Below are 20,468 nucleotides of genomic sequence, written 5' to 3'. Positions count from 1 at the left end.
TCTCATCTTTGTTCTTATTTTTTTGATCATTGATATCAAATGGTCAACCATTTTATCACATTCAGAGATAATTTGAATTGTAGTGTTAAGGATGGAGAAGAGGAGGTTTTGCTTCACAGGCATGTGATAATGCATACAACCAGACCTTGTTTCATGTGCAAGTAATAATGCATGTGATAATGCATACAACCAGACCTTGTTTCATGTGTTTGTGATACATGTGAGAGTCCAAAGCTGACTTACCCTTGCTTGCTGTGGCAGTAGGCAATCAAACGCATCAGAATATAGAAGCAGTATAGTGATGAAACTTTACTTACAGTTAACAAAGGACAATACATGACTTGGTAAAGGAAAAAACAAAGAGATCTTTACAAAACCAGTGCTATGATGACACCAAGACAACAGACAACCAAGCTTGGTAGTCTAAATCTTTATGACCTGTAAGCCATAGGGGCTAATAATCTTTCCAAACATATGACATGATGTGCTACATAAATAATGACGACTGTTGGTTGCATAAATATGAGCACTCACTTTCGAACTCTAGGACTCAATCTTGTACAACGGTTGTTTTCAATGTTTGCTAGTTCATAATAGCATATTAATTATTAGTCCTTTGGGCCTTTGGCCCAAAGTACTAATGTGATGACGCGGCCTCTGTTGTTGCATACAGTGGGCCGTATGCTGTGGACGCAGGTATCTCGGAAACGCTTCAGTAACTTTTTCTGAAATTTGGTCTGGTGGTCATTTTGGCATGTATCTCAAACGGTCTTTTTTCTTTTTTTGATTGAATCATTTTAAAGTCACTTTTTTAGCTTTTTTGTGAAAACCACTATTTTCAATTTTTCCTCAAAACCACTGATTTGATTATTGTGATATTTGGCATGGGTGTTCGTATAGTTGAAATGCCGTCAGAAATGTTCAAAATTTGGTGATACATGCCTTGTATAATTTTTAAACAATATTTTTATCCATTTTTATTTTATATTTACTTGATTTTGACTCGCTTTCGTTAAAGCTACCGTCTGCGCATGCGCACAACTCTAGGACAAAATCTGAGTTGAGAATCGAATCGGACGCCATCTTGTTTCTCGATGTGGGCACATTTTTTACTTTGTGAACGTTTCACTGTGCATTTCAATGTATTCTATAGTTATGACGTTGACAGTGATGCACTTTTGCGGCTGTCGTGTATTTTTTGGTACGAAAGGCGCCTTTGATCGACTGAAGAATGATGGTACCGGCAGGCATATCAGTTCTACTGAGGAAGTAATCCACTGGCCCGCATAGGTCAGGGACTCACTTAGGGGAGAACCACTTGATTTGTGGGGGGGGTATGGAGGATTTTGAGAAAAAAAATTGTCACCAGGTGAAATAAAAGAAAAAAATAAGCCTGTAATGGCTTGAGAAAAAAAAATTCTCATAACAGACAGAAATAAATAAAAATGGAATTGTCATAATGCAGTTGAAATGAGCAAAATTTTGGAAATTCATTCTCATGTGTTCTTTGCTAGCATGCTGCCATAGGCAGCGCAAATGTTTTTACCACAAGCAATTCTCATGTGTTTTTTTTCCCCAGCACTTATGATATAAGCATTCACTACTTTACACCTCAGTGCACTCGATTTTTCCTTCCCTTTTCTGACCCAAGAAATCATATTTCTGGATTTCTGTTGCAATATCTCAATGGTACAGGCAATATCTAGATGGGACTATTTGACTTCTGTACATTGTGAAAATTGAAACACAAGACAGGAGTCAATAAACTAGTGTAAAAACCAATATATTATTCTCTCAACATAAATATGTTAGAAAGATTACAAGTTGTCAAAGAAAAATTGAGGAACAACAAATATAATGAAATACAATGTGTGAGCCATGTTTCTCTGACCACAAAAGATAACATCTCCCCTGAGAACTTAAAAGGAATTGACTGTTATAAGAAAAGCAGGTATAGTACTGATCACTGTTGATTTGCCAAAAAAGTGTTCTATAATTTAAAGTTGTATATATACTAGACTTTCCATTTTGTTTTCATTCGTTGGAATGTAAAATGAATATATAAAACCATCCTGTGATATGTGAAACACTGGCTTAAATTTGAAAAATTGCACTGCTACTCCATTTGATAAAAAAATTGATGCAGGTGTGACAGTTGAAATTAAAAAATGCTGTCTCTCTGACAAAAAAAGTTCCCATACCCACTTCCTGCATACCCCCCCCCCCGAAATCAAATGGGTCTCTCCTTAATATGCGCATGCGCATATAACAAGGTAGCGTTGTATTGCAAGGTTGAAAAATCAAACCGACGCTGTCTTGTTTCTCGGTCTTGTGCGAATTTTGACGTTTTGAAGCTTTTAGCATTTATTTGATGATATTTTTTAAATATGAAGTTCACGGTGATTGTATTTTTGTTGCTGTCATGTATTTTTTTGGCACGAAACGCTCCTTCGTTACCGGCGAATCCATTGCTTTAGCGAGGCAATCCCACCGGCGGCCCGTTAGTATAGCTGGGTGAGAGCATGGAGGTGAGAGCGAGAGAATTCGCTCTGTCCTTCTACCTCCATGTCATAACAAACTAGCGTCGTTTTATGTTGATGTACTGTCCTTTCGACACAGCGATAACCTTAAGTTTTCTGTTGCTTATTTTGGGTAATTTCGACAGTTGTGCATTGATTTTGACATCATTGTTGAAGACAGTGTGTGCTTTAGACTGTCGACAGTCCTCGTGCCTTCTTTTGACCGGATCCGGAGTCACTTGCGGTAGTAATCCAACGTAGGCGATCGAGCGCCGAAGCATCATTGTTGAAGACAGTGTGTGCTTTAGACTGTCGACAGTCCTCGTGCCTTCTTTTGACCGGATCCGGAGTCACTTGCGGTAGTAATCCAACGTAGGCGATCGAGCGCCGAAGGCGCAAGGTCGAGTGCCGAAGGCACGAGCTTGTATAAATACCGAAAGCTACGCGAGACCAAGCAGTACAAGCGACTGGCGAGAGTCTATGTGTGCTTATGTTGACCGATTTACGCGCACTTCAGAATCACGGCATAATCCGACATGGTAATTTGGCATGATCATCAGATCATACATGATCCGAGATTGCACTTTAGCAAGGTCACGATAACTAATGTTGTTTGTTTCACTGTGGTTTAATACCTATAGGGCCTATTTCCACTAAAAGACTATTAGAATTTCCTCCTGGCTACTTTGAAATCGTGCACTGGCATGCATGTAGTTGTCAACATCACTATGCTTGAATGTAGTAGACTCTTACTATGAATATATCGACTGTCACTGCATATTGCATATGTGTGCAAGTCACTCCATATCATATCAAAAAATGTAGTATTGCGACGTTTGAGCTGCCACAAGCCAGAATTTACAGTTTATGAGAAAGTTATCTTACATGTAAAACTCGTTCTACTGTGAACAAAATGCAAGCTATGTTGCTTAACTATGGTGAATAACATAATATTTTGTACCTATCACCGTGTCAGAAAATCAGAAGGAACAACCACTCAGACAAACTCTGGTCAGGATGATACTATCCAATTTTAATATGTCTCTCGGCACACACTAGATACTCATGACTGTAAAACAACATTTCCATATAATTGTATATTCAGTTTTTATATTTAGTTTGCTTTTCACCATATTCTATGTCCTTCCCTGCACTACATAATTCAAAATTAAATATTGTTTTGGCCTATACATACTTGAGGGGTAAGCTTATTTAGTCTCATACATTAAAGATGCACTGTTGACCTTCAGAGTCAAAACTTTTTATCATTGTATTGTAGATAGGTGTACACTCCAAATACTAAGTACAAGTGTGGTGAGTGTAACAAGCAAATGTTTTTTAGTCAATGGCCCAAATTTATTTTCTATTTGATGGACAATAAATACATGTGTAATCAATGCCAACAATCCAGTTTAAGTAATTTGGTTTAGATTAGCCATTGTCCATTATATTACAATAGTTTGTGGCTAAATTTTCTCCCCTTCTGTATCATATAAGTTCACCGTTTCCTGTTTTAGATATTGTTGATCCTATTGAGTTCCATCTCTTATTCTTGATTCACTTTCACATTAACTTTCATTTATGTCCAAACAATTTGACTTTTTGCCAGATTTCACATTTATGGCAAATAATAAACAGTAAGGAGGCACAAAGGACGTCGGTGCCCCTCGGGCCCCATGTTAATAAATGTATTTCCATCTGATGGTAAAAATAGTATTTTCAAGATTAAGTGTATTGCCGCTGTCTTATGAGTGAGAGTGTGTGTACAACTATTCATAGTATCCAAATATGTCAGAAGTTGCAATGTGCGCATGGCACGACTCTGAAGATAACGTGTCCCTGTGCTGTTACTGTTCCTCTGGCCTGTCTAACACCCTCCAACATGTCACTGCAATGTCCACATGGAGTTTGCGTTTCTACTGGCTACTTTCCATTGTTGGGCTACTGTGCTTTTGTCTATGACAAGTATATCATCATCAATTTGTGGCGATATCACTTCTTGAATGTTAGCGTTATATCTACGCATGGACAATAGAAAAGGATGGATTACACATAGAAAACATTGATAGTTACAACTGCTTGGTCTTAATTTCTTCTTGAACATTCCACATTGACATTGAACCTCAGCATGTCTGCTTGATGGCCATAAATTTCATCAAGATCTTGACACATCGCATTAATTACACAATGACACTTTGAAGAGATATTTTCACAGTTCAATGGCGTACTTTGCACACACTGTTTTCCTTTCCAAAAATTATGATTTTAAAGGAAACAAAATGTAAACAAGATCACTGTGATGTCACTTCTCCATTTGCAAAATGGCGTTCGATGTTATCATTTGTGACAACTTTGATCTTTTGAACAGATTAAAATACTTTGAATTGTCTATTAACTCCTGATTATTATATAAATAAAAATAGACTTCATTTATATACGTACATAAAGATCAGACAATCATCTGGAAAGGAAAGTTGACTGGTGAAACTTTAAGGAAATGCAAATATCACACTTTTACCCGCCTATTATCTGCCAACACACCATGGTTGGGTAGAGTAATGGTGAATGGACAAAATGATTGCTGAAATGGACATATTGTGTACAGGGGCCAATGGGAGTTATCCTAACATTGTATGTAAAACTATATCAGTGGCTTTTCAAGGCCATTGTTAGACAGGTAAACAAAGTAAATGTCAGACAGGTAAACAAAGTAAATACATGCCTCCATTTACAGCTTTGTACCAAGACATTTTTGTGAGTTTTTCGCTAGGCTTTATGTTAGTACAGAGATATATCTTAACACATTTCTATTGTCAAAGTTCAAATTTGTCAAATCCCTAAATTCTCAGTGCCTGAGAGTCTGGAGTGTTGACAGCCAGGGCTTTTGTTAATGTTTTTTCAAATCCTATCTTTGGTTCATTTTTGTAATCTGGACAGAGACAGACTCCCAGTCACCAAGTCACCAAGCCACATGAGTAGCTCAGAGTTTAATGTATTATACTCACTTACATCAGTTCCTGGTTTATTTTGGGGCAGAAAGTAATTAATGAAGAAAACATTGTTCCTTTTTGTTCAGCAGCACGTATTATCCTAAAACCAAACTAAGTGAAAATAGGATAGGTAATTGGAAATGGTTTGCTTTCTATCCATAGAAGTTTGTACTTTGTGAACAGTGTTGGAGAAACAAATTTTTTGACCAATAATGGCTAAAATTGCCCTAAAAATAAAAAATTGCAGATTTCATCATAATTTCAATATATCACATGTAGATGATCCCTATGAACCTGTGTACTACATATTAAAGTTGTATTTTGGTGAAAAAATTGTTGACCAAAAATGACAAAAATGCCTTAAAAACACAAATTTGCATATGTCTGCACAATGTGAACAAATCTGAAAAAAACTCATCCCTAGGAACATATGTCCAAAATATTAAAGTTCTCTGATAGGCAGTTTTGAAGAAGATTTTTAAAGAATTTTTGACCAAAAATGACAAAACTTGCCTTTAAAAAATTTGCATATTTCATCACAATTTATTCAATTGATTAATCTGATTAAAGTCACCCCTAGAGACCTGTACTAACAATATTAAAGGAATCAGACTGGCTGTTTTGAAGAAGAAGACTGGAATGTAATAATTTGACAGACGCCAAACAACAGACGCTGGACGCCATCACACATCCACCTATTAGATAAGCTTCGCATCACTGACAGTGAAGCTAAAAAGAAGGGAGAAGAAATTTCTCTTGAGCAGAACATCTCGGTTTTATTACTTAGCAAAAGCAGGTAACAAGTTCATCAACTATCTATACGCATCAATGTATTGCATCACCCATGTAATATATCAAATTCTATCTCCTTGTTCACAGTAACTTACTTCAAATCTATATTAAAAGCACACATTAAGTACAACTTGCAAACATCACTTCTCATTGGAAATATATTACTTAGCACATATTGCAGGACAATGTAATGGATAGAATTTCAAATGGATTTATGTTACATTTAATCTGATTGAGTTACTATGCAAATAATTTAGACATGCTTGTTATAAATCACTTAAGACATTGGAAATATTCAATTGTCCTAAATTATTAAAATGAAAATATCTTTGAAAGATTTTTAGGTGAGTTACAAATACATTGTTATGACTCATAACCATGACCTATAAGTCAGAATATTAGTTTAGAGACATCAAATCACATTACCAATGTACATATTTGAAAAGTCTGAGGTAAGGAATTACTACAAAGTTTCCACTGGTTAAATCTAGAGGATTACATCATTGTTGGTAACTCACAGGGACATTTTGAGAACTTTTGTAAACAAAGACAGTCAACATGGAGGTCAGAGGTCACTGGTACATTAATATAGGACTTATAGACATTTTTAATAAAACTCATTTCATGTGAGAAGATATGTAAGTTTTTTCTGTTTTACAAGCAAATTGACTTGCAGGAAGGAAGTGTCACATAAATTTCATGCCACTATTAGAAGCTAGTCCCAGTTGGTGTTATTACATGACAGTTACAATGTCAAGGACAGAAACTTCTCTCTGTGGAAGTACTCACCAACTATCTATTCATCTATGTACATGTGAGAAACAGATTACAAGTCTACTGTAGTTACATATGAGAGACAACTTACAGGTCTACTGTAGTTATGTAAACATTTCTTCATCATCTTAGCGTTGTTGCAACACTGGAAACAATAGTTTCTTTTTCTGCTCTGCATATTGAAAGTTTCCGATTCAGTATTTCTATGTCCAAATACGATATCCACTTCTTTTAAATATAATTAAGTATACTTTTTTGTAAATAGACAACACATTCAGACCATTTGCCTCAATTATATTTTCAGAAAATGCCATACATATCTTTAGGCAGACAGACAGTGGATCATGTACATGCACTAGATAAAGATTAAGGTAATCAACAATTGATCTTGTACATGGACTAAAGGACAATTGAGTTAATCACACCTGCTGCACTATTCAAAATGAAGTTTTCGGAGCAACGTGACGGCATTTTTGGCAGCATTTTGTTGGGCTTCTTTCTTTTTTGTAAACTGTTCCTTCCCCTTGATTGTAATCTCATTTATGCTTGTAATCTTTGCATAGAGCATAATGCTCATAAATTCTTTGACTTTTGCCTGACAGTCAACCTCATAGGTTTCATAGACTGGATTGGGTGAACCCAATTCATTGAGTTTAGCCTTGGCACTCTCAGATGGTGGCTTCTTCAATTCTGTCAAGATTCTCTGAGCCAATAGACTCTCAGATTCTTTCTTACTCTTAGAACATCTGTCACTTTGGATGGCAAACTTTGTCTTAAACTTGACATTGGCTGTGTAGGTCTGTTCCTTTATTAATATATCTTCATAGACTGGTTCATCCGTGATTCCTTGCTTTTTGATGAATTCCTGAAGTGCTCCCTTGAAATTAACACCATCTGCTGGAGGATGACATTCTGAGAATTCAAGGAAAAATTCTGTATGTCATGAAAACAGTAATATGTGTATTTTGTTCAATGTATCTATAAACAGGATCTCACAGATATATTTTTGGTATTTGTAGTAGTACGATAATTATCAAAAATATGAAATTCCAATTCTGAAGCAGTGACAAAGACTTATAGTACATTTTCTGTAGTGTTGATCAGGCCACAGCAAGCAAGCCAACTTCTTTGAATTTAAGCAAACTGTATTGCAATAGATTACAATTAAACAAAACAATCGTTGTCTTGCAATTAAGGTGAAGTACTACGAATTACGTCAAAATTACGTTGTGGTGTCATTTTCTTGAAAATTTGCACAAATATTCTTGGATGTTGTGCAAGTGCAAAAATGAAATAAAAAATGGGGGTCACCACACTCGTTTCCATGGAAACAGACGTTAAAATGGAGTCGTTAGAAATAAATAAAAGTGATATAATTCACTTAAACTAAAGAAAGCAAGTATAAAACGCTTAGCAAATGAGTTAATTTTAATAAATACCAAGAATTACGATCCATATCTATCGAATGTATAGTTTTCATGATGTTTGTAAAGAAATTTTAACATAAGTATCGATTATATCACTACATAATTTTCGAACTTTCTTCCTGTCGCTTTGAATGGTGTCATTTTGACCAAACTTGGCGAATAAAATCCTGACATAATAACCCACGGAATGAAAACAAATGTACTTGGGCTGAGGCCCAAGTACAATAATTTATTCATTTATAAAGCGACTAAATCCACACAAATAGTGTGATCAGAGACGCTGGGTAAAATACAATCAATTTTAAAAAGGTTACAAGAATTAAAAACAAAACAAAAACAAAAAAATACAATGAATGAGATCAGTTAAAAGCAGAATTAAAAAGAAATGTTTTAAGACTTGATTTAAAACTTGTCAGGCTTGGGGAGCGACGAACCTCAATTGGAAGATTGTTCCATAAAAAGGGGGCGGCAATACTGAACGCACGGTCCCCATATTTCTTTGTGCGCGACCTGCTTTGACACAGTTTAAATTGGTCAGCGGACCTTAGATTACGGGTTGGTACGTACAAATTAACCATGCTAGATAGATAAGTTGGACCGAGTGAATGGATACATTTATAGGTGAAGATAAGAATCTTAAAAACAATACGTTGAGACACAGGCAGCCAATGCAACTGAAACAAAATCGGGGTGATATGCTCAGTGACTCTTGAGCGAGTTACAATTCTGGCAGCTACATTCTGGATACGTTGAAGGCGATCAATTGAATATTTCGGAAGACCATAAAGAAGCGAATTACATGAATCAATGCGTGATGTCACAAAAGCATGAATCAACTGTTCCGTGTCTGATCTAGAGAGATATTTGCGAATATTTGCAATGCGTCGTAAGTGAAAAATAGCTAAGCGGCAGATATTGTTGACATGAGGGTACATCGTAAGACCAGAATCCAGGATAACTCCAAGACATAATACCATTTAGTTTACACTTTTAATCAAAGGGTGTCACCACGCTACTTTTTACAATATCTCCAGGTGAATGGGTAATATGCGCCATGTAAATGGGAGAGAAATGTTAATTTTGCACTCATATTGAATAAAAACCAGCTTCCTAGGGGGTCAAAATATGACAAGGTTAAAGGTCACATGTATTTCTAAGAGACTGGGTCAAAAAATTAGGTAAAAGCGCAATTTCAACAATGACAGGTGATGTTAAATACATGCGCTACACAATAACCCATTTGCGGCAGGCTGGAGTTAAATCTGCGCAGAAATGTTCTAAAGCGTGTGCGCGTCCGAATTCGTCGCCCTTTACCTTAAGTTTCACCTCACATCCATTTTAAGACTGCTTGGAGTTGTACACGATAATCAAAATGTTTACCTGGTGCATATTTATTGTAGTGTTCATGTAAAAGATAAACCGACAATGGCAATCTTCATTCATATCACTGTATATTTGCATATCCCCTTTGATTTTGCCCTAAACCTTCTATTCCCTAATAGAGAAATGTCCTTACTTATTGGTGAAATTGTTGATGTTTTATCAGGAAGTGTCACTGCTGTAGCAGTCTTCTCCTTGTTTGGTGATGAGATTTGTTGACACTTTGGACTTTCATCGCCAGACTTCGTATTTTTGATCAGTGGAATATTCAATGCTTCCAGAGCTGTTTTAGCAGCAGCATGCTTAGCACGCTTAGCATTACTGTGCATGTCTTCACTCTGATAACGCTTTTTTGTATTTGAATCTTTTTGTGAGACGTCAACCCATGCAGTAAATTTGGCGGGATTATCACTGCATTTGTTAGACTCATAGTCAGGCACTGAAAGTCCAATCTTCTGAAAGTGTTCCTGTAGAATTCCTATGTAGTTGGTATCTTCTGTGTGATAGAAATAAACTTCAGTTGAATTAATGGTCCCTGAGGGCACAGCAATTGAAACGTTGCGACTCAAATATTACATTTATGAGTACAAGAAAGGTTTTGAGCCACTATGAACAAATTTTGATTCCCTCACATACAAGCATATTGCCTTAATTATGTAGTAAAAACTGCATGTTTACTTGAGGTAAAATTAAACTAGCTACCCAGTGGTTGATATACCTGTACTGTACTCAATCATCATACATGTAGTTCAGATTTCTCATCCATTATTTCACCAGGTGGTGACACACTATAATTGATTCACTTTTACAGTGTCCACGTGCAAATTTATGCAAATCTTTGCATATCTGAACAAGATCAACCTCTTGTTATTAAATTTATAAGCTATCAGCTTAGCAGAATCAGAGAAGATATTTTTACCAAACATGTGAAAATTGCCCCCAGAATTGGCATAGGCATGACAAATTTCAACATGCTTTGATCTACTCAAAGACAGATCATCCCAAATGACTAAATGTTTTCAGACCACATGATTTGGAGAAAATATCTGATGAGCTCTGTGTCACTGACAGCACAGCTATCTATGTGTACACTAATTGGTCAGTTTAAACTCAGCATACAGACAGCATTTCACATCAGTGACTGGAAACGTTAAATGTCTGGGTTATGGTTCGGAACATGGCTACATACCCCTGGAAAACATTTTTAGTTCAAGTTCAAAGGGTAAAAGGTAATCTTGTGCCCTCAATCTCCAGCATTTAATGGTCAGGGCAAATGCTGTGTGGACAATATCATCTTGGTAGAGTATAGATAAAAGATTATTAACCTGTATGGTGCACATCAGATGAATCTGTTGTAAATAAGAATACATCAGAGGCTATTGAAAAGTTCTTACCGTCAAAAGGCAGCTTAGCATTTCCATCAGATGTAGCGCCCTCTTCCTGGTCTAACCTGCCCAGAGATCTGAGTGCCTCCCTTGCTGCATCCTGTTCAGAGTCCACTTTGGTTGTTCGTAATTCTTTACTCTTGTAAGTTTTCCCATCAACAGTGACCTTGCTGTAGAAACCTGTTACAGAATGTTCAAATTACAGAACTGAAAAATTTATTGAACTTGGCCAGATTTTGGTTGACCTTTATCATTAACGCTTTTTTGTTCTATGATATTACCAGACCCTGCATTTAGTTTAGCAAAATTATTAGACTACGTAACTATGTTTCTTGAAGTAAGATGGCAATCTAAGAGAAATGTTCAAGGGGATGAGATACCGGATATTTTTCTCAGTATCTTGCAATCAACTACAGTTTATTGGTCTGGATTCAAACTACACCTTAAAGAATTGTTGACAGCTGAATTCATGTCTCTATCTGAATTTTACAACACTTAAGAATGATATCAACAAGTGATACGGTTGTCATCACTCCTTAGCAACCAACTTTCCCTGATTACAGTGAGGAGCAAGTAAGGTCGAGTAAGTAAGGTTGTATCCATGTTGCCTCTAATTTTTGAATGTCCCTCGGAAAACAGTCATCACCAAAGTATGCATGTATGATACAAACTTTATTACACTAAGTTTGGTCAACATTGCATTGTATTAAAGTGATGTGTCTGTATTTTGATGAGTTGCACAGTTACTATTATAATGCAGACACATCAGAGACCTGTACAGAGTTTAGTCAAATTTGTCACATCTTTGTATCATCAATATATATAACAAGTTTCATCAAATTCCAGTGTCAATATTTTAAAATGATACATTTCACATAAGTTCGTTGGACATAAAAATGAATAATTAACATGAAACTGCTGAATGACCTTGAAAACTGACAAATATTTGTATGACTGATATCTGTAGCAAGATTTGTTACATGTGGTCAGTAATTCTGACAATACCCGAGTTCTTGAATATTATCAAGTAGCATTTATCATTCAAGCCAAATCACGATTCTGATCACTTGATGCCATATACCATTCAGAATCAATGTCCCAGATTTGCTTCCAATCTGATGAACCTAATGCTGATGTATGGCACCAACAGACACACAATAACATTCAGACATGTATGTTGGTATGACAACATCATAAAGTGTGAATTGTAACAAGGTACAGTTATGGAGGCTTGATATTGTTTGACCTGTTTATCTGTTATGTTCTGTAAATATGACCACACTAACCAATGATAACACTGTGGTGTCTCAGTCACATCATAATGGTAAAAGGATTCAGTTTTGAAGGATCAAAGTTTAACTTCATTCTTTTGTGGATGATTTAACCCTTTGAACCCGGCTCGGACAGAAATGTCCGATGACGTCATAGAGTACCAGGGGGTCAGGGTGCAAAGGGTTAAGAGCATACATTAGTTTCCAAAAGTTGAAACTGCTTTATATTTACATTTGTGTCTGAATTGAATACAGCCATGAATTAGCAGCATTATGGTAATAGGCTACTGTTTGAGACAAGGTCAATCAAAGGTCAGCTAGGCTTGGCTCCAGTACCTGTACAACAACTCCTGTACTGTATCTACAATTTATACACCCACACCAATCTGTGCCACTCAATCAGCTTCAAAAATGCAAACATTAAAAGAAAAGTTCATGAACAAACTGATCTTTCTTTCCAACTTCATGTCGCATTTCAAAAATAAACTGCCACATTTCTAACACAGTGCACTGCAAATGGAAGTGGGTGTGACCTGGAATGACCTCACCAGATAATAGCAGCCCTGTACTGTCACATTACTGAGACAGTGTGGTGACCGTACCTAAACTGATACAACACAGCATCTTCATTGCTACTTTATGTATTGCTTTCTTTGAAATCTAAACTACTGAGAAGAACTTTAAAATGATACAATAATCATTGTGCTTGTAATTTCCCTTTCATGTGCTTTTGTTCATCTACATAATTCCTGTTTTTCATCATATGTATGGCCTTCAAGGATGTATACATTAATTTATCAATACCACTAAAGTTGTAAAGTTGTGGTAAAGTTATGCAATACATTCATATATTTCTCCATTTATATTCTTTTACTTTCAGGAATAAACTTGATATGAAACTATTTTCATGGAAAACAGACAAAATAGTAGTCACAATAGCAGTTACAAGACTGAAATGACCCTCGAATTACTTCAAAGACTCTATTTCAACAATGGAATGACGTGTGGATATTTTTCAGTTTGTTTAAATCAAAGTATGTGAAATTCAGGATAGTATTTTATGGTTTTCAAGAGAATTTAAATGATGTACTGTTGAGTTCTTTCTTGGAATATTACCGCATGTGAATTCACATTTACTCATATGTACATGCTTTATGCAGAGACTTTATGACCTTTGTGAGATCGGAACATGATCAAATGTCTTACCATTTTCAGCTGGTATTGATTCATACTCAGGTAGGTTTATTTTATTCTCCTGGCAATACTGCTGTAGATGATTCTTGAACATTGATGGCAACGGCGCTGCTCTTTTGCCACCTATCATGAAAACATAATAATTATAATATTAGGAAAAAATACAAACAATTGAGTCAATCAATGTGCAAGGAAAAATAAAGTTGTGAAGTGCACATATTCAGTGTTGGGAGGTGTCTGTATATGTGTCTGAGTGTTGGGAGGTGTTTATGTATCTCTGAGTGTTGGGAGGTGTCTGTGTGTGTGTGTGTCTGAGTGTTGGGAGGTGTCTGTGTGTGTGTGTCTGAGTGTTGGGAGGTGTCTGTGTGTGTCTGAGTGTTGGGAGGTGTCTGTATATGTCTGAGTGTTGGGAGGTGTCTGTATATATGTCTGAGTGTTGGGAGGTGTCTGTGCGTCTGAGTGTTGGCAGGTGTCTGTGTGTTTGTGTGTTGGGAGGTGTCTGTATGTATGTCTAAGTGTTGGGAGGTGTCTGTATATATGTCTGAGTGTTGGGAGGTGTCTGTGTATATGTCTGAGTGTTGGGAGGTGTCTGTATATGTGTCTGAGTGTTGGGAGGTGTTGTATGTATGTCTGAGTGTTGGGAGGTGTCTGTGTGTCTGTGTGTCTGAGTGTTGGGAGGTGTCTGTGTGTGTGTGTCTGAGTGTTGGGAGGTGTCTGTGTGTGTCTGAGTGTTGGGAGGTGTCTGTATATATGTCTGAGTGTTGGGAGGTGTCTGTATATATGTCTGAGTGTTGGGAGGTGTCTGTGCGTCTGAGTGTTGGGAGGTGTCTATGTGTGTCTGAGTGTTGGGAGGTGTCTGTATGTATGTCTAAGTGTTGGGAGGTGTCTGTATATATGTCTGAGTGTTGGGAGGTGTCTGTGTATCTGAGTGTTGGGAGGTGTCTGTGTGTCTGAGTGTTGGGAGGTGTCTGTGTGTCTGAGTGTTGGGAGGTGTCTGTGTGTTGGGAGGTGTCTGTATATATGTCTGAGTGTTGGGAGGTGTCTGTGTGTCTGAGTGTTGGGAGGTGTCTGTGTGTCTGAGTGTTGGGAGGTGTCTGTGTGTTGGGAGGTGTCTGTATATATGTCTGAGTGTTGGGAGGTGTCTGTGTGTTGGGAGGTGTCTGTATATATGTCTGAGTGTTGGGAGGTGTCTGTGTGTATGTCTTAGTGTTGGAGAGGTATTGTACAGCCACACAGGTGCAAATCAACAAGTCTTCTTCTGGTGATAAAATGAAGTTTGCTAATGAGTATGACTTTATAACAGTAGAACATTTACATCAAATGCAAATTTTGAGTTTTAAATTGTTTTGGTCATTGTAAACTTGAGAGAAACATTTTTTTGTTGTACCTACCTTTTTGTAACATTTAGATTTTCTTTAGACATTGAATACAGTGCAATGAATAGCGATCTACCTAATCTATATCCACAACTTAAACTTTTCATCCTGTGTATAATTTAACCATTGTGAAACCTTTAACGTCTCAACCTATAACCTTTAAATGACATACCTTTCTCTACTTTTGAAAGTCTTTCATCTAGGTTTTGCACTGTGTGTTCCAGATCTTTCACCCTATTCTCAAGTGAACTCAAATCAGTCCCAAATATTTCTTTCAAATCAGAGTTTCCATTGATGAAATTCTGAAACTTCTCAATGGCTTCTTGCATCTGAAATGTGAAAAAAGAAGACCATTTGTCACTCATTTCTGAAGTTCAAAAATGTAGTTCCATCTCGGCAATGACAAAGGCCAGTCTTTAACTAAATGTATCTTGCATCATAATTGTGAAGATCTAAGTTATTTTTACGCAATGTTACTCGCCCTGATCAATTAATTGTTACTTGCCCTGATCAATGTTGTTACTTGCCCTCATCAATGTTGTTACTTGCCCTTTTCAATGTTGTTACTTGCCCTTTTCAATGTTACTGGTAAAGACAAAGTATCGTGAAGATAACAGCGAGAAACAGATAGGAGTCTGTTCATGATGAGGTACATACTTGGTAAATTGTATCAACAGGTTTAAGATCTTATTAAAGCACTCTATATACGTGAACCTTTTATCAAAATTTACTTTTTCTCGATACTTTCTCTTTAAATTAAAATGTTGTCAGCAGCTCCTAATACTGTTATGTTGTTAGTAGTAGATAACTCTCAATGCAAGGGCAATTATCCACTGAGGGCAGGCAATCAATTGAATGATATCACTAAGAAACAATCAATGTCTTGTTAGAAAAGTCCATATCCTCTTGTTTGGGCATTTTTAAAATTCCTTTCAATCTGCTAAAAGTTATCTTCTAAAGTTAAAAATCTTTTTGAGATTAATCAAAAATTTGAAAACAGTCTGTTCTTGAATTACATCAGTGTTTACTTAGACTTGCCCTTGCCTTGTTTATGTTGTGTTTACAAATTCAAAATAATAAATGAATACCGCTATTATTGTGAAATATTTTTCACAAGACTACATGATTCAAGTGAGTAAAAAGTGCATTCAAGCCGAAGATAAACAACTTTTTGATAAAAATCTGAGTCATAAATTTGTACTGACTGGAAACATGTACTGTTTTTTGTTATTGAAGGAAACTATAACAGTCAGTAATAAAAAATTAATATCAAATCAGTTTTGAAACCTGAGATGATTGGTAAGTTATCAAAAAGTGCCTTTGTTTATCAGGTTCTACTTGGTATAAAGCCAAAACTATCCCTGATACAGGCTTACAACAATCCAGAATGCAGTCTTTTCCTGAATACAGTTACACATTTAGAAATGAAGAAGACATGACAATGAATTACTTAATACTGGGCTGGGTCCATTATGGTTCATATTCCAATTTTAGATAACAGTGCAAAACATACGAAGCAAATAGAGACTTCAAACTCAGTTTAATTTAATTATTTTCTGATTAGTTTAATTACAAGTAAGCTAAAGTGAAAACACGTGTAAGGACACATGTAAAACAGTAACTATTTACAAGACATGTAAAATAGTTACAATTTCCTAAAACTGACCTCTGATGATAATTTCTCTTCAAGTACCCCTAGACGTCGTTCAAACTCTTCAAATCTGTCTTTCAAGATTTCATTTTCCACTTCTTGTGTGATGACAAAGCTTCCATCTCTAAGCTATGAATGAAGACACCAATCAAAAATTTGACAGCACGAATTGTTAGCAAGCATGACGTGAAAAATTCAAATTGACTTGCAGCAAAATTTCTAGCTATGATGGTAGCATGTTACATTGGTATTCAAATCTCTTTGTGAAATTTGTGTTTATAATGACTGCAGAGCCAGAATTTCTTGACTTGTCTGGTACATTGACTCTGCCTTGGGAGATGTGAAAAGCAATCTCATTTCCTGTGGTAATGAATCACTGATGATTTTATTTCTCAAATTTTCTAGAACTACAAGTTTAAAGCAGTCAAGAAATTCTGGTTGCAGGAACTGATATTCATTTCAGAGATATGAACCTCAATTCACTCTGATGTTCCTCAAACCTCTGATGTCCCTCAAACACTAATGTCCCTAAAAGGTTTGATGTCCCTCAGAACTCTGATGTCCCTACAAGCTCTGTCCCTCAAACTGTTGATGTACGTCAAAACTCAGAAGTCGCTAAAGGCTCTGATGTCCCTCAAAACTTTGATGTCCCTGAAAAATCTCATGTCCCTCAAAACACTGATGTCCCTCAAAAGTCTAATGTCTCTCAATATTAAATCATAGAATACTGGAAGACCCAATTTGAAAATCGATATGATAAAGCTTTTACCATATTAAGTTGATGTGAAGTTGCTTTTCCAATGTTTGACTTTGCATTTAACAGAAAATGTACAGGCTGAAGTTATGATAACAGTCTTTTTTTATACTATACTATTCTGTGTTCTCTATACGTAAAGTATTACTGGTAGTGAAAAATTAAAATCATATTCCTCCTCCGACTGCAGTAAAATAGTAGTGGATTAATCTTAAGACATTGTTACCCTTGATATTAGTCACCTCTCCTCCTGCTTAGAAAAAGTGGATGATCTACAAAATATACAATGCCTCAAAAAGATTGAGATCAACACTGCATAGTTGTCATTTTACCTTAGATATTGTCTTGGCAGCTTGCTTAGCTTCAGGTCGGTTCTTGAGTTCATGTACAAGGTCAAGTATGACTTTAATGTGATCTTTCATTTCATGATTTGTAAATTCCATCTGAGCTGAGTGCATTGTCTTGTTTCTCACTTGTATAACCTAAAACAAAACGATGATAGCTTTCAACTGTATTGCCTAAAACTTACAGATGATATCTTTCAACTGTATAACTTAAAAACACAGATATTATCGTTCAACTGTATAACCTGAAACAAACAGATATCTTTCAACTGTACAACCTAAAACAAACAGACAATATTTTTCAATTGCGTTGAACCTCTGACCAGTCACTCTGACGGTCTATGGTACATTGAATACAAAGCGATTACTTATCATGTAATGTAGTATAATGCAATGTAATGATATTTAATGTGATGTGATGTAATGTAATGTATTGTAATATAACATAATGTAAGGTAATGTAATGCAATGCAATATAATGCAATGCCATGTCACAGCCCCTCTAGAGGGATAGAGGTAATATAATGTAATGTAATTTAATGTAATGCAATGCAATGCAATGTAATGTAATGTAATGCAATGTAATGTCACAGCCCCTCTAGAGGGATAGAGGTAATATAATGTAACGTAATGTAACATAAAGTAACACAATGCAATGCAATGACACGCAATGTAATGTATTCCTTTATTGAGATCTCATCCCTTGAGGAATCTGGATTTCAATAAAGGTCTCAGTGAATGATAAATAACTCTGAAATAAGACGCGACAAAATACCTACTGACACACTGACATTGAAATGAAACAGTGAAACAACCTCATGATACAATAACCTTCAATGAAACAATGAACAACCTAATGAGACACTGACATTGAAATGAAACTGAAATGACCTAATGATGCACTCCCTGACATTGAAATGAAATAGTGAAACAACCTAGTGAACTAAACCATGTAACTTAAATGATTGAAAATAAAAGAAAAAATTAAAAATTTCAGAATGTGCAATGGCAGTTCTATCAGAAAAACACTGCTTTTCAAAATGGCTTCATTGTGATTGAAAATTTAACCCTTTCACCCCCAGTTCCCTGTATACAGGTCCAACTTTACCATAGAAAACAATGGATTTGGGACAACCATGGTGGTGAAATTTAAATAATATTGACATCCTGAGATGTAACTGACCATAAAATTTCTTGCACATTGCTATCTTATACAGACTGATATGTACTTGACCAAAAGTTTGTTTTAGGATGCTTAATGTGCTTACATACCTTTCCTGGTTTATTCTTATCAATATGACTGTGAAACTTCTTACAATTTGACATCAAATTTAGCAATGCAGATGAGTCCGTCTCAGACGCTGTACAAACAGCCGCTTTCTGACCTCCAGGCATGTAGACCTTCGCAACTTCCCAGGCCACTACTGGCCACTTCTTCCAGTCAAAATTATTCCAGTGTATACTGCCTTTGTTCTTGTGTTCAGCAACGATTTCCCGTTCAAACTTTTTGCAAAAACCGCAGGATGGCCGTTGATTTTGTTTAGACTTCTTGCATGATACATCAGTACATATAGACTGGCTACCACTGGCGCATTGCTTGACGAGTTCTCCATGGAACTTGTCAACGACCTCTGTAGTCAATTTTTCAACGCCTTGACACAATAACAGCAATGCTTGACTTACTTTCAGCCAGTTTTTGTACTCCTCTTTGTTCATTCTTTCTTGCCATGTCTTCATAGTGACTCGATTCTTAGCTCTCCTTTTGATAAAATAATAATGAAAGATTAACAATTAAATAGTAATTAAAATTACCATTTTATACAATAACAATTATACCTCTATCGTGACAGTTCTGCCGTCCGGCGTCCCATATCAGCACAAAGGTTGCACTTCCGCTACAGGACATGACATATCATCTAATCATGTAATTAACGCTGTTGTTACGATATACAAATCTGATTTTCTTATTAATCCTCATATTTCATAAATACTGTACAAAGCTGATCTTTTCCTGGATAATTGTGATCAGTGGGCCGCCAATTATTTAGACAGCGGAGTATGTGAACAAGACGACAAATAACTCGGGAGAATCCCATTGCAGTTGAACTTCGACCTATAGGCAAAATACACACAATTTACCAGAAGTTGGTGTCTTAAAGATGTGAAATATGAATAGACAATGGATATATCATTTTAGTATTTGGATTCGATCATATTATTCAAATCAAATCGAAACAGAGATAAATTCTAGCGATGTTTAACCCCGGCTCTTTCCAGTCGATGATACAACCAAAGAACAAGAAATAACAGAAACTCGGTGAACACAGACGACAATAAATGTCAAACCAGGCATAGCGTAGACCCCTGTAGGCTTTACCCTGATTGGCTTTGGTCACATGAATCTGTCGCTGCCTGCGTGGAACGATCGGAATAAAGATGTCCGCTTACCTTTTCTGGTGAAACACGAACAAGAACTGAAGGGGCAAATGCTGTAACTGAGTCGAAATGTCAGACTGGAGGTTGTGTGTCAGGGTTTTCCCCAAACCACGTGATACAATATAGCGACCTTATCGCTGATCATGTTGTGTGTTGGCACAGACTGCAGACGAAG

At 36.3% G+C, this 20,468-nt stretch overlaps 1 protein-coding gene across 1 annotated transcript; it reads right to left on the bottom strand.

Annotated features, from left to right (window-relative positions):
- Positions 1–6,259: 6,259 nt before the first annotated feature.
- Positions 6,260–20,468, bottom strand: LOC139119493 (uncharacterized). Its single transcript, XM_070683345.1, has 9 exons — positions 20,306–20,468; positions 19,130–19,616; positions 17,846–17,995; positions 16,775–16,888; positions 15,281–15,437; positions 13,745–13,855; positions 11,277–11,447; positions 10,019–10,378; positions 6,260–7,987 (listed from the first exon to the last, which is right to left on the bottom strand). The coding sequence occupies exons 2-9, from the start codon at positions 19,592–19,594 to the stop codon at positions 7,509–7,511; spliced, it is 2,007 nt and encodes a 668-aa protein (XP_070539446.1). The 5' UTR covers positions 19,595–19,616; positions 20,306–20,468; the 3' UTR covers positions 6,260–7,508.

Source organism: Ptychodera flava, chromosome 19 (genome assembly GCF_041260155.1).
Source record: "Ptychodera flava strain L36383 chromosome 19, AS_Pfla_20210202, whole genome shotgun sequence".
Taxonomy (NCBI): domain Eukaryota; kingdom Metazoa; phylum Hemichordata; class Enteropneusta; family Ptychoderidae; genus Ptychodera; species Ptychodera flava.
Note: the sequence above shows the minus strand (reverse complement) of the source record. Positions and strands in the feature narration are given on the sequence as shown.

What these genes read in the sequence shown, in the direction of transcription:
- LOC139119493 (XM_070683345.1), bottom strand. Translation starts at nt 19,594, where the DNA reads ATGAAGACATGGCAAGAAAGAATGAACAAAGAGGAGTACAAAAACTGG. An exon ending in CTGCCAAGACAATATCTAAG is followed by an intron (nt 16,889 to 17,845) that starts GTAAAATGACAA and finishes CTTCATTCATAG; the next exon opens with CTTAGAGATGGAAGCTTTGT. An exon ending in AAGAGAAATTATCATCAGAG is followed by an intron (nt 15,438 to 16,774) that starts GTCAGTTTTAGG and finishes TTCACATTTCAG; the next exon opens with ATGCAAGAAGCCATTGAGAA.